Below are 19,171 nucleotides of genomic sequence, written 5' to 3'. Positions count from 1 at the left end.
CATAGTTACCGGCTATTGCGGACTCGGACAATTCAAAATGGGCATGAAACACTCCCAGATTCCCACCTCGATACTGTTCATCAAATACTCTCAGGGCATGTACATAGAACCGATTCCTAAAGTAACTAAATACCGGCGCATCTGACATATCACCCATACGATTGATAAAAGAGAATGTCATACCGAGTGTAACAAATTCATTGAAAGAAGTGGACTCAGGTTTTTGGGATGAGCATGGGAAAGTGATTTAATATGAAACTATTGAACTTTTATACCTGATTTTAAACCTGTTGATACGTAGATTTCACCGACAAAAATGAGCAACCCTTTTGCAAGTGGAATTTTCACTCTGATAATTACAATGAAACATTTCACATGAATTCCACCCCATTCAGTTTCTCTCTGTATAAGAACAGAAACATTCGCGCAATAAAGAAATGCTGAGTTAACGTGAAAAAAAATATCAAGAAAAGATCCGGAAAAATATCAGTTGAATTATTCTGAAAAATTTTGAAAAGGTCTTGTTCTCGTCTGATCAGTTCAGTTTCACTCTTGCTACAGGTTGTACCGAGGCACGTTTCTAGATGGAAATTAGCGCGTCAAGCATCCTCACTACAGAGTTCACCTTTTTAATTCGCAGTTAGGCAAACTGAGGTTATTAAAGCGCTGTTTGATTAGGAGGAATACGGTGCTGACATGTGAATACGTCCCAAACGACGGGACGGACTGGTGTGCTGTAAGCAGCTGGTACGATTTCATCACTTTACAAGAGAACCCCGAGATCGAACTGAAGGGAAATAACCCAAAGAGACACGAGGTCGCTGCCTGCAAACCATTAACGTCAGTGACACTGCCGGGTCATCAAACACAATAGTACAAAAGAACAGTGCATTCATACCTCAACCACTGGGAGCCAGACTGGCCGTTTGCTGAATTCTGCCAGGGGAGGAACAAGAGATTCGAAAGAAACTAAAGTAAAATTTAAAAGAAGTTGAATCAGTTTATATTCCCAATTCGAAAATGACCAAGATACTAAGAGCGTGTAACTTATTCAAATCCCTCAAACATGGCATTACAGCTTGCAATCGTATACAGCGGCCGGTGTGGAGTTTGGGCAAATCAGGAGTCCGAATATTCAGCAGCAAGGTAAATTAATTTTTTTTGCATTAACTAGAGGCTATTATAGAGAAAGCACTTCTGATCCACAATAGCCATTTTGGGAGTAAAAAACTTCTTCGATGCAAGTATTTTAATGCTAGAATCAGTCTTCGGTTTAATGAGCAAAACGAAAATTGCAAAAGTCTTTTAGGACCTATTTTGGGAAAAAAAACTTTTGAAACTAAGTGGAGAAACCAGGATTTGAAATGCATGTAGTTGTTTAGTGTATATTTATTTCCTTTACGGGAACCACTCGAAGGTAATCACTTGGGTAAAATTGCATTGGAGACTTGGATTTAATAAGTTGTTGCATTGCAATTATCCGGTTACATCATCTCCGGGCAGCAGTGCTGAAATGAACTCTTCTGCTGATCAGTACATGATGAGTTTAAAGGGATGGGATGCACACAGTGTAAAGTAAAAGATTGTATTTCCGCATTGTTGTTTCTTTTGGAGTGAAGTCCTGCAGCTGCTTTGTGCTCTGGGGGGATTATCAGCGGCGCCGGGAACCTCACAGACCCGCATGCCTGCTGGACCTGCGCGTTCACGCGATCGGAGAGCCGATTCTGCGCGCGCACGCGATCGAATGGCTGGATGTGCGCGTGCACGAGGGCGAGTTGGCTACATTTCCCCCAGCACGTGGTCTTAGAGCCTATGGCCATTCTGCTGGACCCACCAGGATGGTCTCGCGATTCTGGGTTTCTTCCTTCCCAACTTCTTTCCCCCCTTGGCCATGTTCCAAGACTCCTGTTATTTTTTCTTGTTTTTAACGCCCCCCCCCTGCCCCGCCCATTCAGGGTTGCTTCTGTCACCCCCAGAGTGCGAGCCTGGAGCTTTGAATGAGCTGGAAGGATGCACTCTTGACAGAATGAAGTAAAGAGGTAAGTGTGCAATGAAAAACTTAGGTGGCAGTTAAGAAATGTATGACGAAGACACTGCACTGCGCAGTCACAGGAATACAGATAATCCCCCAAGTGGTTGTGTTGTAAACTTATACCATTCAGTCTTTAGTACAGTTTAATAACTACTCTCAGCCCCGGGGTATGAACTAATTGGACTGAGTAGAAGACTCTTGTGATGCATGTCTGCCAAGTTTGGACTTGCCACGTGAATGGTGAAAATCCAAAAGAAACAAATCTAAAAGCAATAAAGGAAACTCTGCAAGTCAGAGGGCATCACGGCATCTGTGGGGAGGACAGACTGATTAATCTTTTAACTGTGGAATCTTCATCAGAATAGATGAGGGTTATACCTGAAAAACTAACTTGTCTATTCTCTCAATAGATATTGACTCACTTGTTGAGTATTTACGAGTCTCTCTCCCATTCAAAGGTTGCTGTTAGTATAGGAACACTATAGGGCCATACTTATGCTCTGCAGTGGGGATTGCTTTTGGAAACAGAGGATTTGCCCAGCGGGGCCTCTACTTTGACCTTGGATATTGGTAGGACTCCAGGGGACAGCAGTTCAAATATATAAACTATATTTCTCAATTGACCTATGTTGAAAAAATGTCAGTCTTTTTAATGGATGACAGTAGATAAAACTTTAAATGTCTGATCTCAGGCATGTTTTAACAATGAGATGCAGTGGAGATTTTTCATCTTTAAAATTCTATCACAATTCCTAGATGGCATTCAGAATGGTAAGGAATAGTCCTACTTAGCTTGAGAAAGGTATTTTTTATTGGGTGGATTGAATGATGTGTAAAAAGTGACAAAAATGAACTTGTTGAATGTCTTCACTTCCACGTGAATCACTGGGGCACAATATTATGATTAATTTGCCCATCCCCAAAACTAAAGAAACATTTGCATTACTTATCAATTTTCACAACTGCACCTTGCCCTAAAGCTTTTCTTGAAGTGTGGCCACTGTTGTAGCGTAGGAAACGCAGCAGGCAATTTGCACACAGCAAGCTGCAACAAACAGCAATGTGATCATGATTATAAAGCATTATATTTCATAGAGTTTCAGATATTTGAGTTGATGAATTGATTTTTCTGGAGGTTAGCACATTGCCCTTTCATCTCTGCAACTGAACTGATAGCCGTCCTCTTTCCTGGCAATGAGGGCTCTGTGTTTTAATGTGGATAAGTGTAAGATAATGAGACCAGGGAAGACGGATAAGCAGTGGGACTTTCAAGTGAATGGTAGTGTATCACAGGCCATAACATAGGAGATGAATCCTATGAGTAGATAGTTCAACACAATGTGGGACTGCAGTATGGAGCACAATTTTGGTGTATAGCTAGCTAGAGGGATGGACCATGAGGGTGATGTTGAGTTTACAAAGGGCACAAATTCAGACCTTCAGGGGCACTTTGTGCACTGCCAATCCTTGAGAGAGGGGGCATCTGTAGAAACACTGTGAATTAGTCATCCCTATGTAATGAGAGAATAAGGAAAGTGGGAAAGTGGAGGAGAAAAGAAGTGTTGAGACCAGTAAAGCTGTCAAGATTTGAAGCCGTGTATGTAGATTGAGCTTAACATTGACAAAACTCAGTAGGGTGTACCTCAAACTTGAGCTGAGGGAGGCGGTGAAGAGAGAGTTTAGATTTAACCGCTTCCCACTGTGGATAAGAAATGTGTAGGATAGATTGCTTGGGGAGAATGAAGTAAATTCAACGGAGAGCCAGAAGTCTTTTTTATGATTGAGAGATACAACTTTTTTGAAGTTTGATGCTGACCAGATGGACTGAAATGCTGTCCCGGTGCTGCACTTTCTACTGTCTCTCAGTGATATGAGCTTAGCAGCTCAAATTGTTACAAATGCACAGTTTGTGGTTTTCCATCCTGGTCATGACAGAAAACTGCAGGAAAAAAACAACAATTTTCTAGCATGTCATCCACTGCATGAAGATATATTTCACTGTGAAGATATATTTATAAATTGTTAATCTTGGTTAGAGAAAATACAAGCATTGCTGCTGTGGGGGAATTATAATAACTGTTGCAGTCAGGCGGGTTCCGATCTTAGGGCATGAGCAGGAACTCTGCATATGCTGAATTGAGAATGCAGAGTTTTGGCACTGGGCCCTCAACATATACATGTTCTATTTCCTAGTTCTACAATTCTGATCTTGATAATACTTTTCATTGGTAAATATATCTTCACGGTGAAATGAAATATTTTTATTTTTATTCAGCAATACTACATGCCCATAATAGACAATTCCTGTCATGTACAACTACTTTTGACATTTTTAATCCCTCAAATTTCATGGGTAAAAACAGTTATCTGTTTGTCTTCCATAACTTTGGATAGATACGTCATCCAACTGATGGAAAATCACAATCAAAAATCCTCTTGGAATGTCACACACTCAAGTCACGTGGCAGTCATGTGATCTTTGCCCTGTTGTCCCACATGACCAGTAAAGCCTTGTGCACAGATCAGTCAGCACTCCTTGTATCAAAGCTGTTGTCGGCCAAGCTGGGAATGAACCCCCACTCTTATCGTTGCAAAAAGGTGCTTTGATTTAGTGAGTGGAAATTTCCAAGGCCCAGTGTCACAAGCAGGGCCTTCATGCAGTGGGTGACATGCTAGAAAATTGCCATTGCTTTTTCTGCAGTTTTCTGTCACGACCAGGATGGAAAATCACAAACTGTGCATTTGTAATTGTAGAATAAGGTTCCCAATGGCAGAGCAAGGCCTTCAGTTTTATCCAATATGTGGAGGAAAATGAAACAGGTAATACCCTCTCCATGACATGAGATATTAAATGATAAAGTAGCCTGCATGGGAGGCACAGGTCCCACATTTCTTCACTATTGGAGTTTTCTCCACCTCCCAGTGTGGGCCTGCTGTAAATTAATTAGTGGAGATTGATTGCTATGATTAATCAGCAACAACATTATCGTAGAAACAAAATACTGTGGATGCTGGAAATCTAAAATGAAAAAAACAGAAAATGCTGGGAATACTCAGCAGGTCTGGCAATATCTGTTTAGAGAGAAATAGTGTTAATGTTTCAATCAATGCTACCTCCGTGATATCAAGAAATGGCCGAAGGCACTGGATGCTGCAAAGGGCAAAGGCCCTGACAATATTCAGGCAATAGTCCTGAAGATTTGCGCTCCAGAACTTGCCCTGCCCCTAGCCAAGCTGTTCCAGTACAGCTACAACATTGGTATCTACCCAACAATGTGAAAAATTGCCAAGGTATGTCCTGTGTACAAAAAGCAGGACAAATCCAACCCTACCTGATACTGCCCCATCAGTCTACACTCCATCATCAGTAAAGTGATGGAAGGGGTCATCAACAGTGCTATCAAGCGGCTCTCGCTTAGCAGTAACCTGCTCACTGACGTCATTACAGCCTTGGTTCAAATATGGACAAAGAGGCTGACCTCCAGAGGTGAGATGAGAGTGACTGCCCTTGACATCAAGGCCGCATTTGACCAAGTGTGGCATTAACGAGCTCTAGCAAAACTGGAGTCAATGGGAATCAGGGGGAGAACTCTCCACTGATTGGAGTCATGCCTACGATAAAGGAAGATGGCTGTGGTTGTTGGATGTCAATCATCTCAGCTCCAGGACACCACTGCAGGAGTTCCTCAGGGTAGTGTCCTGGGCCTAACTATCTTCAGCTGCTTCATCAATGACCTTCCTTCCATCATAAGGTCAGAAGTGGGGATGTTCACTGATGATTGTGCAATGTTCAGCACCATTTGCAACTCCTCAGATACTGAAGCAGTCTATGTCCAAATGCAACAAGACCTGGACAATATCCAGGCTTGGGCTGACAAGTGGCAAGTAACATTCGTGCCACACAAGTGTCAGGCAATGATCATCTCCAACACGAGAGAACCTAACCATTGCCCCTTGAAGTTCAATCGCATTACCATCACTCAGGCCCCCACTATCAACACCCTGGGGTTACCATTGACCAGGAACCAATCTGGACTAGCTATATAAATAATGTGGCTACAAGAGCAGGTCAGAGGTTAGGAATCCTGCAATGAGTAACTCACCTCCTGACTCCTGAAGCCTGTCCATCATCTAAAGGCACAAGTCAAGGAGTGTGATGGAATATTCCCCACTTGCCTGGATGAGTGCAGCTTCGGCAACACTCAAGAAACTTGACACCATCCAGGTCAAAGCAGCCAGCTTGATTGGCACCACATCCACAAATATTCACTCCCTCCACCACCGTTGCACAGTGGCAGCAGTGTGTATCATCTACAAGATGCACTGCAGGAACTCACCAAGGCTTCTTAGACAGCATCTTCCAAACCCATGACAGCTACCATCTAGAAGGACAAGGGCAGCAGACACATGGGAACACCACCACCTGGAAGCTCCTCTCCAAGTCACTCACCATCCTGACTTGGAAACATATTGTTGTACCTTCACTGTCGCTGGGTCAAAATCCTGGACTTGCCTCCCTAACAGCACTGTGGGTGTACCTACACCACATGGACTGCAGCGGTTCAAGAAGGCAGCTCACCACCACTTTCTGAAGGGCAGTTAAGGATGGGCAATAAATGCTGGCCCAGGCAGCGAAGCCCATGTCCCATGAATGAATAAAAGAAGAGACTTTTCATCAGAACAAACTCCTTCATTGTGTTATGTGATTATCAGGATGGTGGAAGAACTGAATGGACCTTTAGTTTTCATCTCCCTCTGTTTCATGCCTGGGGTAGTGATAGCTAAGGGTGCTGTTTAGTGCAGCACTCAGAGAGCAGAAGTTCACAGCTTTGGTTGCTGGTCTTAGCTGGTGCAGCAATCGCGTGTCCTAAAATTGGCACCTTTATCTCTGGGTTAAGGAGAGGAAAAGAAACTAGACTTTCTGCTTCTTTGAGTTGTCCAGTGAGTCCTGTTGAATGATGCATATGTGAATTAGGGGAGGATGTCATGATGTAGTTCAGTTATGCTGCCCTTAAGTTGGGAGAATGACTTACTAACATTCTCAATCTAGACTTGCATCTGATTATAAAATGGCAAATAAAAAGAATATTGTGCCTCAATAATGATAGATGCACTGGCCATGAGAATATCTTAGAAACATAGTAGCATAGAAACTAGGAGCAGGAGTAGGCCATTCGGCCCTTTGAGCCTCTTCTGCCATTCATTATGATCATGGCTGATCATCCAACTCAATAGCCTGCTCCCGCTTTCTCCCCATATTCTTTGATCCCTTTCACGGCAAGAGCTATATCTAAGTCCTTGTTGAAAGCATACAATGTTTTGGTCTCAACTACTTTCTGTGGTAACGAATTCCACAGGCTCACCACTTTCTGGGTGAAGAAATTTCTCCTTGTCTCAGTCCTAAATGGTCGATCTCATATCCTCAGACTGTGACCCCTGGTTCTGAACATCCTTCCTGCATCTACCCTGTGTAGTCCTGTTAGAATTTTATAGATTTCTATGAGATTCCCCCCTCATTCTTCTGAACTCCAGCGAATATAACCCTAATCAACTCAATCTCTCCTCCAATGTCAGTCCCGCCATCCCAGGAATCAGTCTGGTAAACCTTAGCTTCACTCCCTCTATAGCAAGTACATCCTTCCTCTGATCAGGAGACCAAAACTGCACACAATATTCCAGGTGTGGTCTCACCAAGGCCCTGTACAATTGCAGCAAGACATCCCTGTTCCTGTACTTGAATCCTCTGGCTATGAAGGCCAACATACCACTTGCCTTCTTTACCGCCTGCTGCACCTGCATGCTTACCTTCAGTGACTGGTGTACAAGGACACCCAGGTCTCGTTGCCCATTCCCCTCTCTCAATTTATAGCCATTCAGATAATCTGTCTCTCTGTCCTTGCTACCAAAATGGCTATCACTACCCCAGGCATGAAACAGAGGGAGATGAAAACTAAAGGTCCATTCAGTTCTTCCACCATCCTGATAATCACATAACACAATGAAGGAGTTTGTTCCGATGAAAAGTCTCTTCTTTTATTCATTTATTCACATTTATCCACATTATACTGCATCTGCCATGCATTTGCCCATTCACTCAGCATGTCCAAATCACACTGAAACATCTCTGCATCCTCCTCACAGCTCACCCTCCCACCCAGCTTTGTGTCATCTGCCAAATTTGGAGATATTACATTTAATTCCCTCATCTAAATCATTAATATATATTGTGAATAACTGGGGTCCCAGAACTGATCCCTGCAGTACCCCGCTAGTCACTGCCTGCTATTCGGAAAAAGACCTGTTGATTCCTACTCTTTGTTTCCTGTCTGCCAACCAGTTTTCTATCCATCTCAGTACACTACCCCCAATCCCATGCGCTTTAATTTTACATGTCAATCTCTTATGTGGGACTTTGTCGAAAGCCTTCTGAAAATCCAAATAAACCACATCCACTGGCTCTCCCTCATCAACTCTACTAGTTACATCCTCGAAAAATTCCAGTAGATTTGTCAAGCATGATTTCTCTTTCATAAATCCATGCTGACTCTGTCCAATTATGCCACTGTTTTCCATGTGCTCAGCTATTAAATCTTTTATAAAAGACTCTAGAATTTTCCCCACTACTGACATCAAGCTGACTGGTCTATAATTCCCTGTTTTCTCTCTGCCTCCCTTTTTAAATAGTGGGGTTACATTAGCTACCCTCCAATCTGTAGGAACTGTTCCAGAGTCTATAGAATCTCGGAAGATGACCACCAATGCATTTACTATTTCTCGGGCCACTTCCTTAAGTACTCTGGGATGTAGATTATCAGGCTCCAGGGATTTATCGGCCTTCAATCCCATCAATTTCCCCAACAGCATTTCCCTACTAATACTGATTTCTTTCAGTTCCTCCCTCTCACTAAACCCTGTGTTCCCCAACATTTCTGGTATGTTATTAGTGTCCTCCTTTGTGAAGGCGGAACCAAAGTATGTATTTAGTTGTTCAGGCATTTCTTTGTTGCCCATTATAAATTCCCCTGTTTCTGATTGTAAGGGACCTACATTTGTCTTCACCAATCTTTTTCTCTTCACATACCTATAGAAACTTTTACAGTCAGTTTTTATGTTCCCTGCAAGCTTACTCTTGTACTCTATTTTCCCCTTCTTAATCAATCTCTTGGTCCTCCTTTGCTGGATTCTAAACTGCTCCCAATCCTCAGGTCTGCTATTTTTTCTGGCCAATTTGTATGCCTCTTCCTTGCATCTAATACTATCTCTAATTTCCTTTGTAAGCCATAGTTTGGCCACCTTTCCTGTTTTACTTTTGCGCCACATGGGATGAGTTCATGAATAACTTACTGTTTTTCATTAGTTCACTCTTTTTCAAGTGGATAATTTTAAGATGTTTAACATTAATTGAACATTTTTTGGCTGGGGTTAGTGATGCTTCCCCAGTTCTGTAATAATTGGGAACTAAATGATTTTTGGATTATGGAGAGAATCTGGCCAGTCACAGCTTGGTTTACAATGCTGTCCACCACCCTGAGAGACACAAGATTATGTTTAAATTATTTTTTCACATTATTATCTTTAAACTTTTTTTTATTCATTCGTGGGATGTGGGAAAGGCTCTGGCAAGCCCAGCATTTATTGCCCATTCCTAATGCCTCTTTGAGCTGATGCTGAGTCACCGCCTAGAATACAACTGAATGGTTTGCCAGGCCATTTCAGAGGGCAATTAAGAGTCAGCTATATTGCTGATGTTACATGTAGGCTAAACCAGGTAAGTACGGCAGATTTCCTTCCCCAAAGGACTGGGTTTATATAACAATCTGGTAGTTTCATGGTTATCATACTATATCAACTTTTTATCTAATTGAATTTTAATTCCCTATCTGCTATGGTTAGATTTGAACTCATGTCACTGGATTCCAGACCTCTGGATCAATAGTCCAGTAACATAACCACTCTAATACCCTATCATTTGGTAGGGTTGTTCCATCGAGTTGATACCAGAGGGCTACCAAGGTCATGGCTTGAATTTGACCCTTGGTGGGCGCGTGCGATCAGCAGAAACAGCCAGGAAACAGACCGCCGACCGCAATCGGTCCCCAACTATGATTTCATCTATAAGCCACAACATTACGGGCCAGCCAGTGTGAAACATGCGTTGAAAAGCTCAACAATTCCGGGGTGGGGGCAGGCGATAATGTCACCATGGGCGTGGGTGAGCGCTGTGAGAGAGTTCCCTGAAGGCAACAGCTGCCTCCGAAAGCTGCAGACATTCAAATAATCAGATAAAGGTTTAAAAAGTTGCAAAAAAGAATGTTCGTGCATCACAATCAAGCACCTGAAAATATACCTCATAAAAATGCTGTCCACAGATATTTATTTTTATTTTACTTCATAATGGAGATCTCATCCTGCCTTTGAGTGAAGTTTGATGAAAATTGTAATGGTTGCCTGGCCGATTTGCTTGTCAGCCAAATGTAAGGTTGGACGGGCCATGAAAAATCAGAAACAACTGCACCGTTAATGGGCTTAATTGCCCCCTTAATTGTTGGCAAGCACGCTTTCGACTTAAGTGCACGGCCGCCGAGCGAAATATCGCACGAGTGCGTGATAATGTCGGGATGCTTATCCGACATCATCTTGTGCGATTTTACGACCAGTTGGGCGCGCGCCCATCTGTGGGACCTAAAATTCTGCTCCATGTTTCTCATGTGAGCCTGAATAGTGAGTGTTGACAGGCTGCTTTACCCTGGCGAAGGGATCATCACATGTTCTGTCTGTTCTTCTCTTACTCAAAGCTGGGATCATTTGTAAAATCCTGACTGCTGGTAAACCAAAGTATGACTTCAGCAAGTAGTGTGTCATGAACGTGTAATTGTGATATTATTGGTTTTTAAGGACAAATGTTTTAAAGGCACATTTTTAGGCTTTCAAACCTTAAATAAAGTTTAAAAGCCCTTTCCAAAATGGAAGTATGGACTGACAGTGTGGCACCAGTCTGCGTTTGTTCAGACCTTGCCAGACTCTTATTTCTAGAGCTGGCTATGAAGAGTCATTAAAATGCAAAGACTCTTCCAGGGATGTCCATTGAATCTTCTAAATGGTGTGGAAACCTCTTGGCTTCTGAGAGAATGAGACAGAAAGGACCTCAACATAATTAACTTCTTTGCCTGGTAGAACAATAATTCATTCAAAGTAACATAGCAGCTATTTTGTTTTGGTTGTGATAAAGACAGGCTGTGGAAGCCATTTTGTGTAGAACCCCCAGGAAGAATTCAGAGAGACATCATCAGAGAGGGTTCTCAGCCAAGGGAAAAAGATGAAGATATCCAGAAATCAACTGTTGTTCTGCTGAAAAAGAATCTAAGCAACCTTCCAAGTGTTGTAACCGCAGAACCAGTGAGGAACAAGAAACTTCTCTCTCCCAAAACCTGCTGACCCGCTGAGTCTACCTGAAAAGGAAAACACTGACTAATTGACTACAGAAGCCATTGCAGCTGCTGTACACAACTCTTCAGCTTCAACCCTTCACTCTAGACAACCCTAACACTTCAGCTGCAAGCTACGGGCCTGCAACATCATCTTAAAGGACTGAACTGAATTTCATCTTTATCCTTATCTGCATTTAATCTTTGCATGTAGTCAATTAGCAACTTTATTACTGCCAATTAGTTAACTTACAGCAATAGTTTTACAATAAACCAACCTCTGACTTGTTTAAGAGTAAAGCTTTGCTGCTGGGTTGTTTTTTTAAATTGAATCACTATTTTCTAAATAGCAAGAAGCAAGGGACTGGAGGAACAGGTAGATTTAGAGATCTAAGTACAGAAATCATTAAAAAAAACTAGTAATAATACATCAACTAATTATAATTAAAAAGGCTAACTTTAAATTTTGATTTTGATTTTAAAAATCTTACTTTTTTGTTTTCAAATCACTTCATTGCTTCATCCCTCCCTATCTTCTGATTTCCTCCAGCCCAACAATTCTGTGAGGAAACGTTGATATAGTGGTTATGTCACTGGACCAGGAATCCAGAAGTCCAGGCTAATGCTTTGGGGGCAAGAGTTCAAATCCCACCATGGCAGCTAGTGGAATTTGAAATCAATAAATAAATCTGGAATTGAAAGCTGTTCTTGGTTATAGTGACCATGAAACCATTGTCGATTGTCATAAAAACGCATCATCTGGTTCATCGTTAGTGTCCTTTAGGGAAGGAAATCTGCTGTCCCTACCTGGTCTGGCCTACATGTGACTCCAGACCCACAGCAATGTGATTGACTCTTAACTTCCCTAGCAAGCCACTCAGTTGTATCAAACTTCTACAAAGCCTCAAAAAAGGAATGAAACTGGATGGACCAACCGGCATCGGCCTAGACACAAGAAACACCAATGGCACACCAAGCCCTGTTCACCCTACAAAATTCTTCTTACTAACATCTGGGGGCTTGTGCCAAAATTTGGAGAGCTGTCCCACAGACTAGTCAAGCAACAGCGTGACATTGTCATACTCACAGTATCATATGTTACAGATCATGTCCCAGACACCACCATCACCATCCCTGGATATGTCCTGTCCCACTGGTAAGACACAGCCACTAGAGGTGGTGGCACAGTGGTATACAGTTGGGAGGGAGTTCCCCTGGGAGTCCTCAACATTGACCCTGAGCCTCATGAAGTCTCATGGCATCAGGTCAAACATGGGCAAGGAAACCTCCTTTAATAATACCTTCTACTGGTTACCACCTACCATTCCTCTTCATCTGATGAATCAGGACTCCTCCATGCTGAATACCAATTGGAGGAAGCACTGAGAGTGGCAAGGGCACAGAATGTACTCTGGGTGGGGAATTCAATGCCTAAAACCAGGAGTGGCTTGGTAGCACCACTACAGACTAAGCTGGCTGAGTCCTAAAGGGTTGTGGCAGGTTGTGAGGGAACCAACAAAAGGGAAAAACCCACTTGACCTCATCCTCACCAAGCTTCCTGTCACACATGCATCTGCCCATGATGGTAGGAGTGACCACTGCACAGTCCTTGTGGGGCGAAGCCTTGTCTTCACATTGAGGATACCCTCCACTACCATTGTGTGGCACTACCACCGTGCTAAATGGGTTAGATTTCAAACAGATGTAGCAACTTAAAACTGGGCATCCATGAGGTGCTATGGGCCATCAGCAACAGCAGAATTGCATACAACCACAATCTGTAACCTCATGGCCTAGCATATCCCCCGCTCTACCATTACCATCAAGCTTGGTGATCAACCCTGGTTCAATGAGAGTGCAGGAGGGCATCCCAGTAAAAGCACCAGGCATACCTAAAAATGAGGTGTCAAACTGGTGAAACTACAACATGGGACTCCTTGCATGCTAAACTGCTTAAGCAGCAAGCGATAGACAGAGCTAAGTGATTCCACAACCAATGGATCAGTTCTAAGCCCTGCTGTCCTGCCACATCCAGTCCTGAATGGTGGTCAACAATTAAATAAACTGGAGGAGGAGGGAGCTACCCAAGTATCCCCACCCTCAATAATGGGGGAGCCCAGCACATCAGTGTAAAAGATAAGGCTGAGATACTTGCGGGAAGTCTTCAGCCAGAAGTGCCGAGTGGATGACACATTTTGACCTCCTCCTGAGGTCCCCAGTCTTCAACCAACTTGATTCACTCCATGGGATATCAAGAAATGGCTGAAGGCACTGGGTACAGAAAAGGCTTTGGGCCCTGACAATATTCCGGCAATAGTATGGAAGCCTTGTGCTCCAGAACTTGCCGTGGCCCTAGCCAAGCTGTTCCAGTACAGCTACAATACAGGCATCTACTGAGTAAAATGTGGAAAATTGCCCAGGTAGGTCCTGTTCACAAAAAGTAGGAGAAATCCAACTTGGTATACTTTTGATCATGAGCAAATTGATGAAAGGGGTCGACGACAATGCTATCAAGCAATACTTACTCAGAAATAACCTGCTCACTGACACCTAGTTCAGATTCTGCCAGGATCACTAAGTTCCTGACCTCATTATAGTTTTGATCCAAACACGGGAAAATGATTTGAACTCGAGGTGAGGTGAGAGTGACTGTCCTTGACATCAAGGCAGCATTTGACCAAGTGTGGCATCAAGGAGCCCTAGCAAAACAAGTCAATGGGAATCAGAGGGAAAACTCTCCACTGTTTGCAGTCATACCTAGCACAAAGGAAGATGGTTGTGGTTGTTGGAGGTCAATCACCTCAGTTCCAGGACATCACTGCAGGAGTTCCTCAGGGTAGTGTCCTCGGCCCACCATCTTCAACTGCTTCATCAATTACCTTCCTTCCATCATAGTGTCAGAAATGGGGATGTGCAATCATCAGGGAACAATGTTCAGAACCATTTACAACCCCTCAGATGCTGAAGCAGTCCATGTCCAAATGCAGCAAGACCTGGACAATATCCAGGCTTGGGCTGATAAGTAACATTCGTGCCACACAAGTGCCAGGCAATGACCATTTCCAACAAGACAGAACCCAACCATTACCCCTTGACATTCAATGTCATTACCATCACTCAATCTCCCACTATCAACATCCTGGAGGTTGCCATTGACCAGAAACTGAACTGGTCCAGCCATATAAATTCCGTGGCTACAAGAGCAGGTCAGAGGCTGGGAATTCTGCAGCGAGTAATGCCCCTCCTCACTCCCCAAAGCCTGTCCACCATCTACAAGGCGCTAGTCAGGAGTGTGATTGACTACTCTTTGTTTGCCTGGATGAGTACAGCTCCGACAGTACAGGCTTGGCACCATCCAGGACAGTCTGCTTTATGGCATCTCATCTGCCGCCTTCAACATTCACTCCCTCCACCACCAACGCACAGGAGCAGCAGTGTGTACCATCTACAAGCTGCACTGCAGCAACTCACCAGGGCTCCTTCGACAGCAACTTCCAAATCCGCAACCCCTACCACCTAGATGGACAAGGGCAGCAAATACATGGGACTCTACAAGCTGGAAGCTCCCCTCCAAGACTACCATCCTGACTTGCAATGGTATCACCATTCCTTGGTCAAAATCCTGGAACTCCCTCCCTAACAGCACTGTATGTGTACCGACACCACACGGACTGCCGCGGTTCAAGAAGGCAACTCACCACCATCTTAAGGGCAATTAGGGATGGAAATAAATGTGGGCCCAGCAAGCGCTGCCTGCATCCTGTGAAAGAATAATGTTTAAAAATTTCTGTGATATGTTGTAATTCTGGCCTCTTGAGGATACCCGATTTTAATTGCTCCACTCCTAGTAGCCATGATAAGGGCACTGTGCCTACAATTCCCTTCTTAAACATCTCCACCTCAATCTCTTTCTCCTTTTAAGATGACCCTTAAAACCTACATCATTGTCGATGCTTTTGATCATATGCCCTCGTATCTCTCTTTTCTTTCATAATGCTCTTCTGAACACCTTGGGAAGTTCATTATGTTAAAGACTTCATATCAATGCAATTTGTTGTGTTGTCAATGTAATATTGGCCATTGTCTGGACGGCTGGAATGTGAAAGGGGTGGAAGGAATAGTGACAGTTATAAAGCTTTGGTTAGACCCCATTCACAATATTACACTCAATTCTGTGCACTACACCTCAGGAGAGTTATTTAGCCTTGAAAGTGGTGTGGTGCAGATTCACTAGAATGAGAGGGTTAAAGGGATAAGGTCACTAAAGGATAGGCACTGTAATCTCACAGATAATGACAGAAATATTAAATATTAATTTTGCCTCAGCATTTACCAGAGAAATTATTGGGGTGGACATGACATGAGAAGAAGATAAGAAAAAAGTTGCAATGACATTTAAGACATAAATAATGGAAACAATTGATAAACTAATCAAACTTGGAAAGGAAAGACTCTTGGCCCAGATGGATTGCATCTGTGCATATCAGGAGTTGGGGAAGAGATAACAGAGGCACTGTTTCATATAAATGAAGAGGGATCAGTGCCAGAGGACTGATGAAAAGCTATAGTGATTCCTAATCAAGGCAAGGGAACCATCAACAAATTAGTTTAATGTCAGTGCTATGAAAGACTCCTTAGTCAAAATTGCAATATGAAAACATCTAGCAGCTGAAGATAAATGAAAAGCATAGATTTCAAAACAGAATGTCATGCTTGATCAACCTGATTGAATACTTTGAAGAAGTAACAGAAAAAGGTGGATGAGAGTAATGCAACTAAGGCATGGGTGAGGGTTTCAGCTGTAAATAAGTTGAGGCTGGGGTAGTGTCAGGCAATGCTTGAGAGGTGGAAATAGATTGTCTTGGTGGGGCTGCAGGTATGTGGTCAGAAAGTCAATTCGGGGTCAAAGGTTCAAATTAGATGGTGCGGACCGAAGATAGTGCGGCTTTGGTCTTCCCTGTATTTAGTTGGAGGAAATATCTGCCTATCCAATACTGGAAATTGAACATGTAGTGTGACAATTTAGGGACAGACTCCAGGGTATATAACCTGTCTTCATAATTTAATCCTGTTTCCTCTGCTATAATTCTGTTGAATGTGTGCTGCACCCCTTCCAAGGCCAGTGTTACCTTCCTGAAGTGTGGGGCTCAGAACTGAAACTGAACTTCCACACCTTTGTGGACTCCAGTCCACTTAAGTTAAAAGCTAATAGGGAGCCAAGGTCATTGCACCCCTACAGATGGAGTTCGCTCCTCATAAATCAGCCCGTTCCTGTCAGTGCTTCTCCCATGGCTTCTGAGTATCTGAGCTCATTTGGCAGGCAGGAATTCTTCTCCAAGTGCTTTAGGGGAAAATTGCACAAGCATCAGCTGCTGGCTGAATAAGTAAAATTCCATTCCCTTGTTAATTTGTGATTTGAGACTTTAAGAAACAATTTACTCTTCTCAGTACAGTGGCTCTGATTTTGCTGGTACACAATGACACAAATATATCAGAATCCCTTTAACTTGCAGAGCTAAATGTTAATTTACTTTTTTAAAGTTTCAAAGATTGTACTATGTTTACTTGATGCTTTGCCTGTAAATAATAAGCAACACATTATTGAAAGTGTGTTCACTGTTGTTCGACAGGGGTTAACGATATTGTAATCATAGTTAAATCAGAACAGCATTCTATTTGAAATTAGCAAGTGTAGTGATTTCGTTGATGTGACTGGAGCAGCTCTGTGGGTCAGTAATTTTGGAAAAGCTTGAACATGAAAAGGAGGATAACTTGATAAAGACCAAGATTCATAAGGTTCTTAATAAGAACCTGTCTGCAGAGCCTCGAATCAGCTGCCAGCCTTTCTTATTTTCATTTTAATGGAAGTTGTTCTTGGCCACAATACATAAGGTGCTTCCTAGTTTTAAAAACTAATCCCAATCTGACCTTTGTTGCTGTTGTTCCTCCTTGGCATTTGCTTTTTCTCTCATCTGATGTCTTTGACCAAGTCAGACAATGGAGATGATTTTATTTTATGTAGCAGGCCTACAGGAAAGTAGAGGAAAAGGATGGTGAAGCTGACAGTGAGGCAGCTTCCAACCTGATAGTCGCCCAACCTCGGACGGCCCGCTTCTATCTCCTACCCAAAATCCACAAACAGAACTACCCCGGTAGACCGATCGTCTCAGCTTGCTCCTGCCCCACAGAACTCATTTCTCGTTATCTTGACTCCCTTCTCTCTCCCCTTGTCCAGTCCCTTCCCACCTACATCCGTGATTCCTCTGACACCTTACGTCACATCAACAATTTCCAGTTCCCTGGCCCCAACCGCTTCCTCTTCACCATGGACGTCCAATCCCTCTACACCTCCATCCCCCACCAGGATGGTCTGAGGGCCCTTAGCTTCTTCCTCGAACAGAGGCCCGAACAATCCCCATCCACCACTACTCTCCTCCGTCTGGCTGAACTTGTTCTCACGCTGAACAATTTCTCCTTCAACTCCTCTCACTTCCTCCAAATAAAAGGTGTGGCTATGGGTACCCGCATGGGCCCCAGCTATGCCTGTCTCTTTATAGGGTATGTGGAACATTCCTTGTTCCAGTCCTACTCCGGCCCCCTTCCACAACTCTTTCTCCGGTACATCGATGATTACTTCGGTGCTGCTTCATGCTCTCGTCGGGACTTGGAAAAATTTATTAATTTTGTTTCCAATCTCCACCCCTCCATCATTTTCACGTGGTCCATCTCTGACACTTCCCTTCCCTTCCTTGACCTCTCTGTCTTAATCTCTGGTGATAGACTGTCCACCAATATCCATTACAAACCCACCGACTCCCACAGCTATCTCGATTACAGCTCCTCACACCCCGCTTCCTGTAAGGACTCCATCCCATTCTCTCAGTTCCTTCGCCTCCATCGCATCTGTTCCGATGATGCTACCTTCAAAAACAGTTCCTCTGACATGTCCTCCTTCTTCCTTAACCGCGGTTTTCCACCCACGGTCGTTGACAGGGCCCTCAACCATGTCCGGCCCATCTCTCGCGCATCCGCCCTCACGCCTTCTCCTCCCTCCCAGAAACATGATAGGGTCCCCCTTGTCCTCACTTATCACCCCACCAGCCTCCGCATTCAAAGGATTATCCTCCGCCATTTCCGCCAACTCCAGCATGATGCTACCACCAAACACATCTTCCCTTCACCCCCCATCGGCATTCCGTAGGGATCGCTCCCTCCGGGACACCATGGTCCACTCCTCCATCACCCCCTACTCCTCAACCCCCTCCTATGGCACCACCCCATGCCCACGCAAAAGATGCAACACCTGCCCCTTCACTTCCTCTCTCCTCACCGTCCAAGGACCCAAACACTCCTTTCAAGTGAAGCAGCATTTCACTTGCATTTCCCCCAACTTAGTCTACCGCATTCGTTGCTCTCAATGTGGTCTCCTCTACATTGGAGAGACCAAACGTAAACTGGGCGACCGCTTTGCAGAACACCTGCGGTCTGTCCGCAAGAATGACCCAAACCTCCCTGTCGCTTGCCATTTTAACACTGCACCCTGCTCTCTTGCCCACATGTCTGTCCTTGGCTTGCTGCATTGTTCCAGTGAAGTCCAACGCAAACTGGAGGAACAACACCTCATCTTCCGATTAGGCACTTTACAGCCTTCCGGACTGAATATTGAATTCAACAACTTTAGGTCGTGAGCTCCCTCCCCCATCCCCACCCCCTT

The 19,171-nt window shown here is 43.8% G+C and overlaps 1 protein-coding gene across 1 annotated transcript in view; it reads left to right on the top strand.

The window, feature by feature from the left end:
* Positions 1–918: 918 nt before the first annotated feature.
* The window catches only part of cps1 (carbamoyl-phosphate synthase 1, mitochondrial), a 275,872-nt gene continuing 257,619 nt past the window's right edge, over positions 919–19,171 (top strand). Inside the window, exon 1 of the mRNA XM_041201760.1 lies at positions 919–1,146. Coding sequence (XP_041057694.1) covers positions 1,021–1,146 — 126 coding nt within the window. The 5' untranslated portion in view covers positions 919–1,020. The remainder of the gene's footprint in view (positions 1,147–19,171) is intronic.

This window comes from Carcharodon carcharias, chromosome 12 (assembly GCF_017639515.1).
Source record: "Carcharodon carcharias isolate sCarCar2 chromosome 12, sCarCar2.pri, whole genome shotgun sequence".
NCBI classification, from domain to species: domain Eukaryota; kingdom Metazoa; phylum Chordata; class Chondrichthyes; order Lamniformes; family Lamnidae; genus Carcharodon; species Carcharodon carcharias.
Note: the sequence above shows the minus strand (reverse complement) of the source record. Positions and strands in the feature narration are given on the sequence as shown.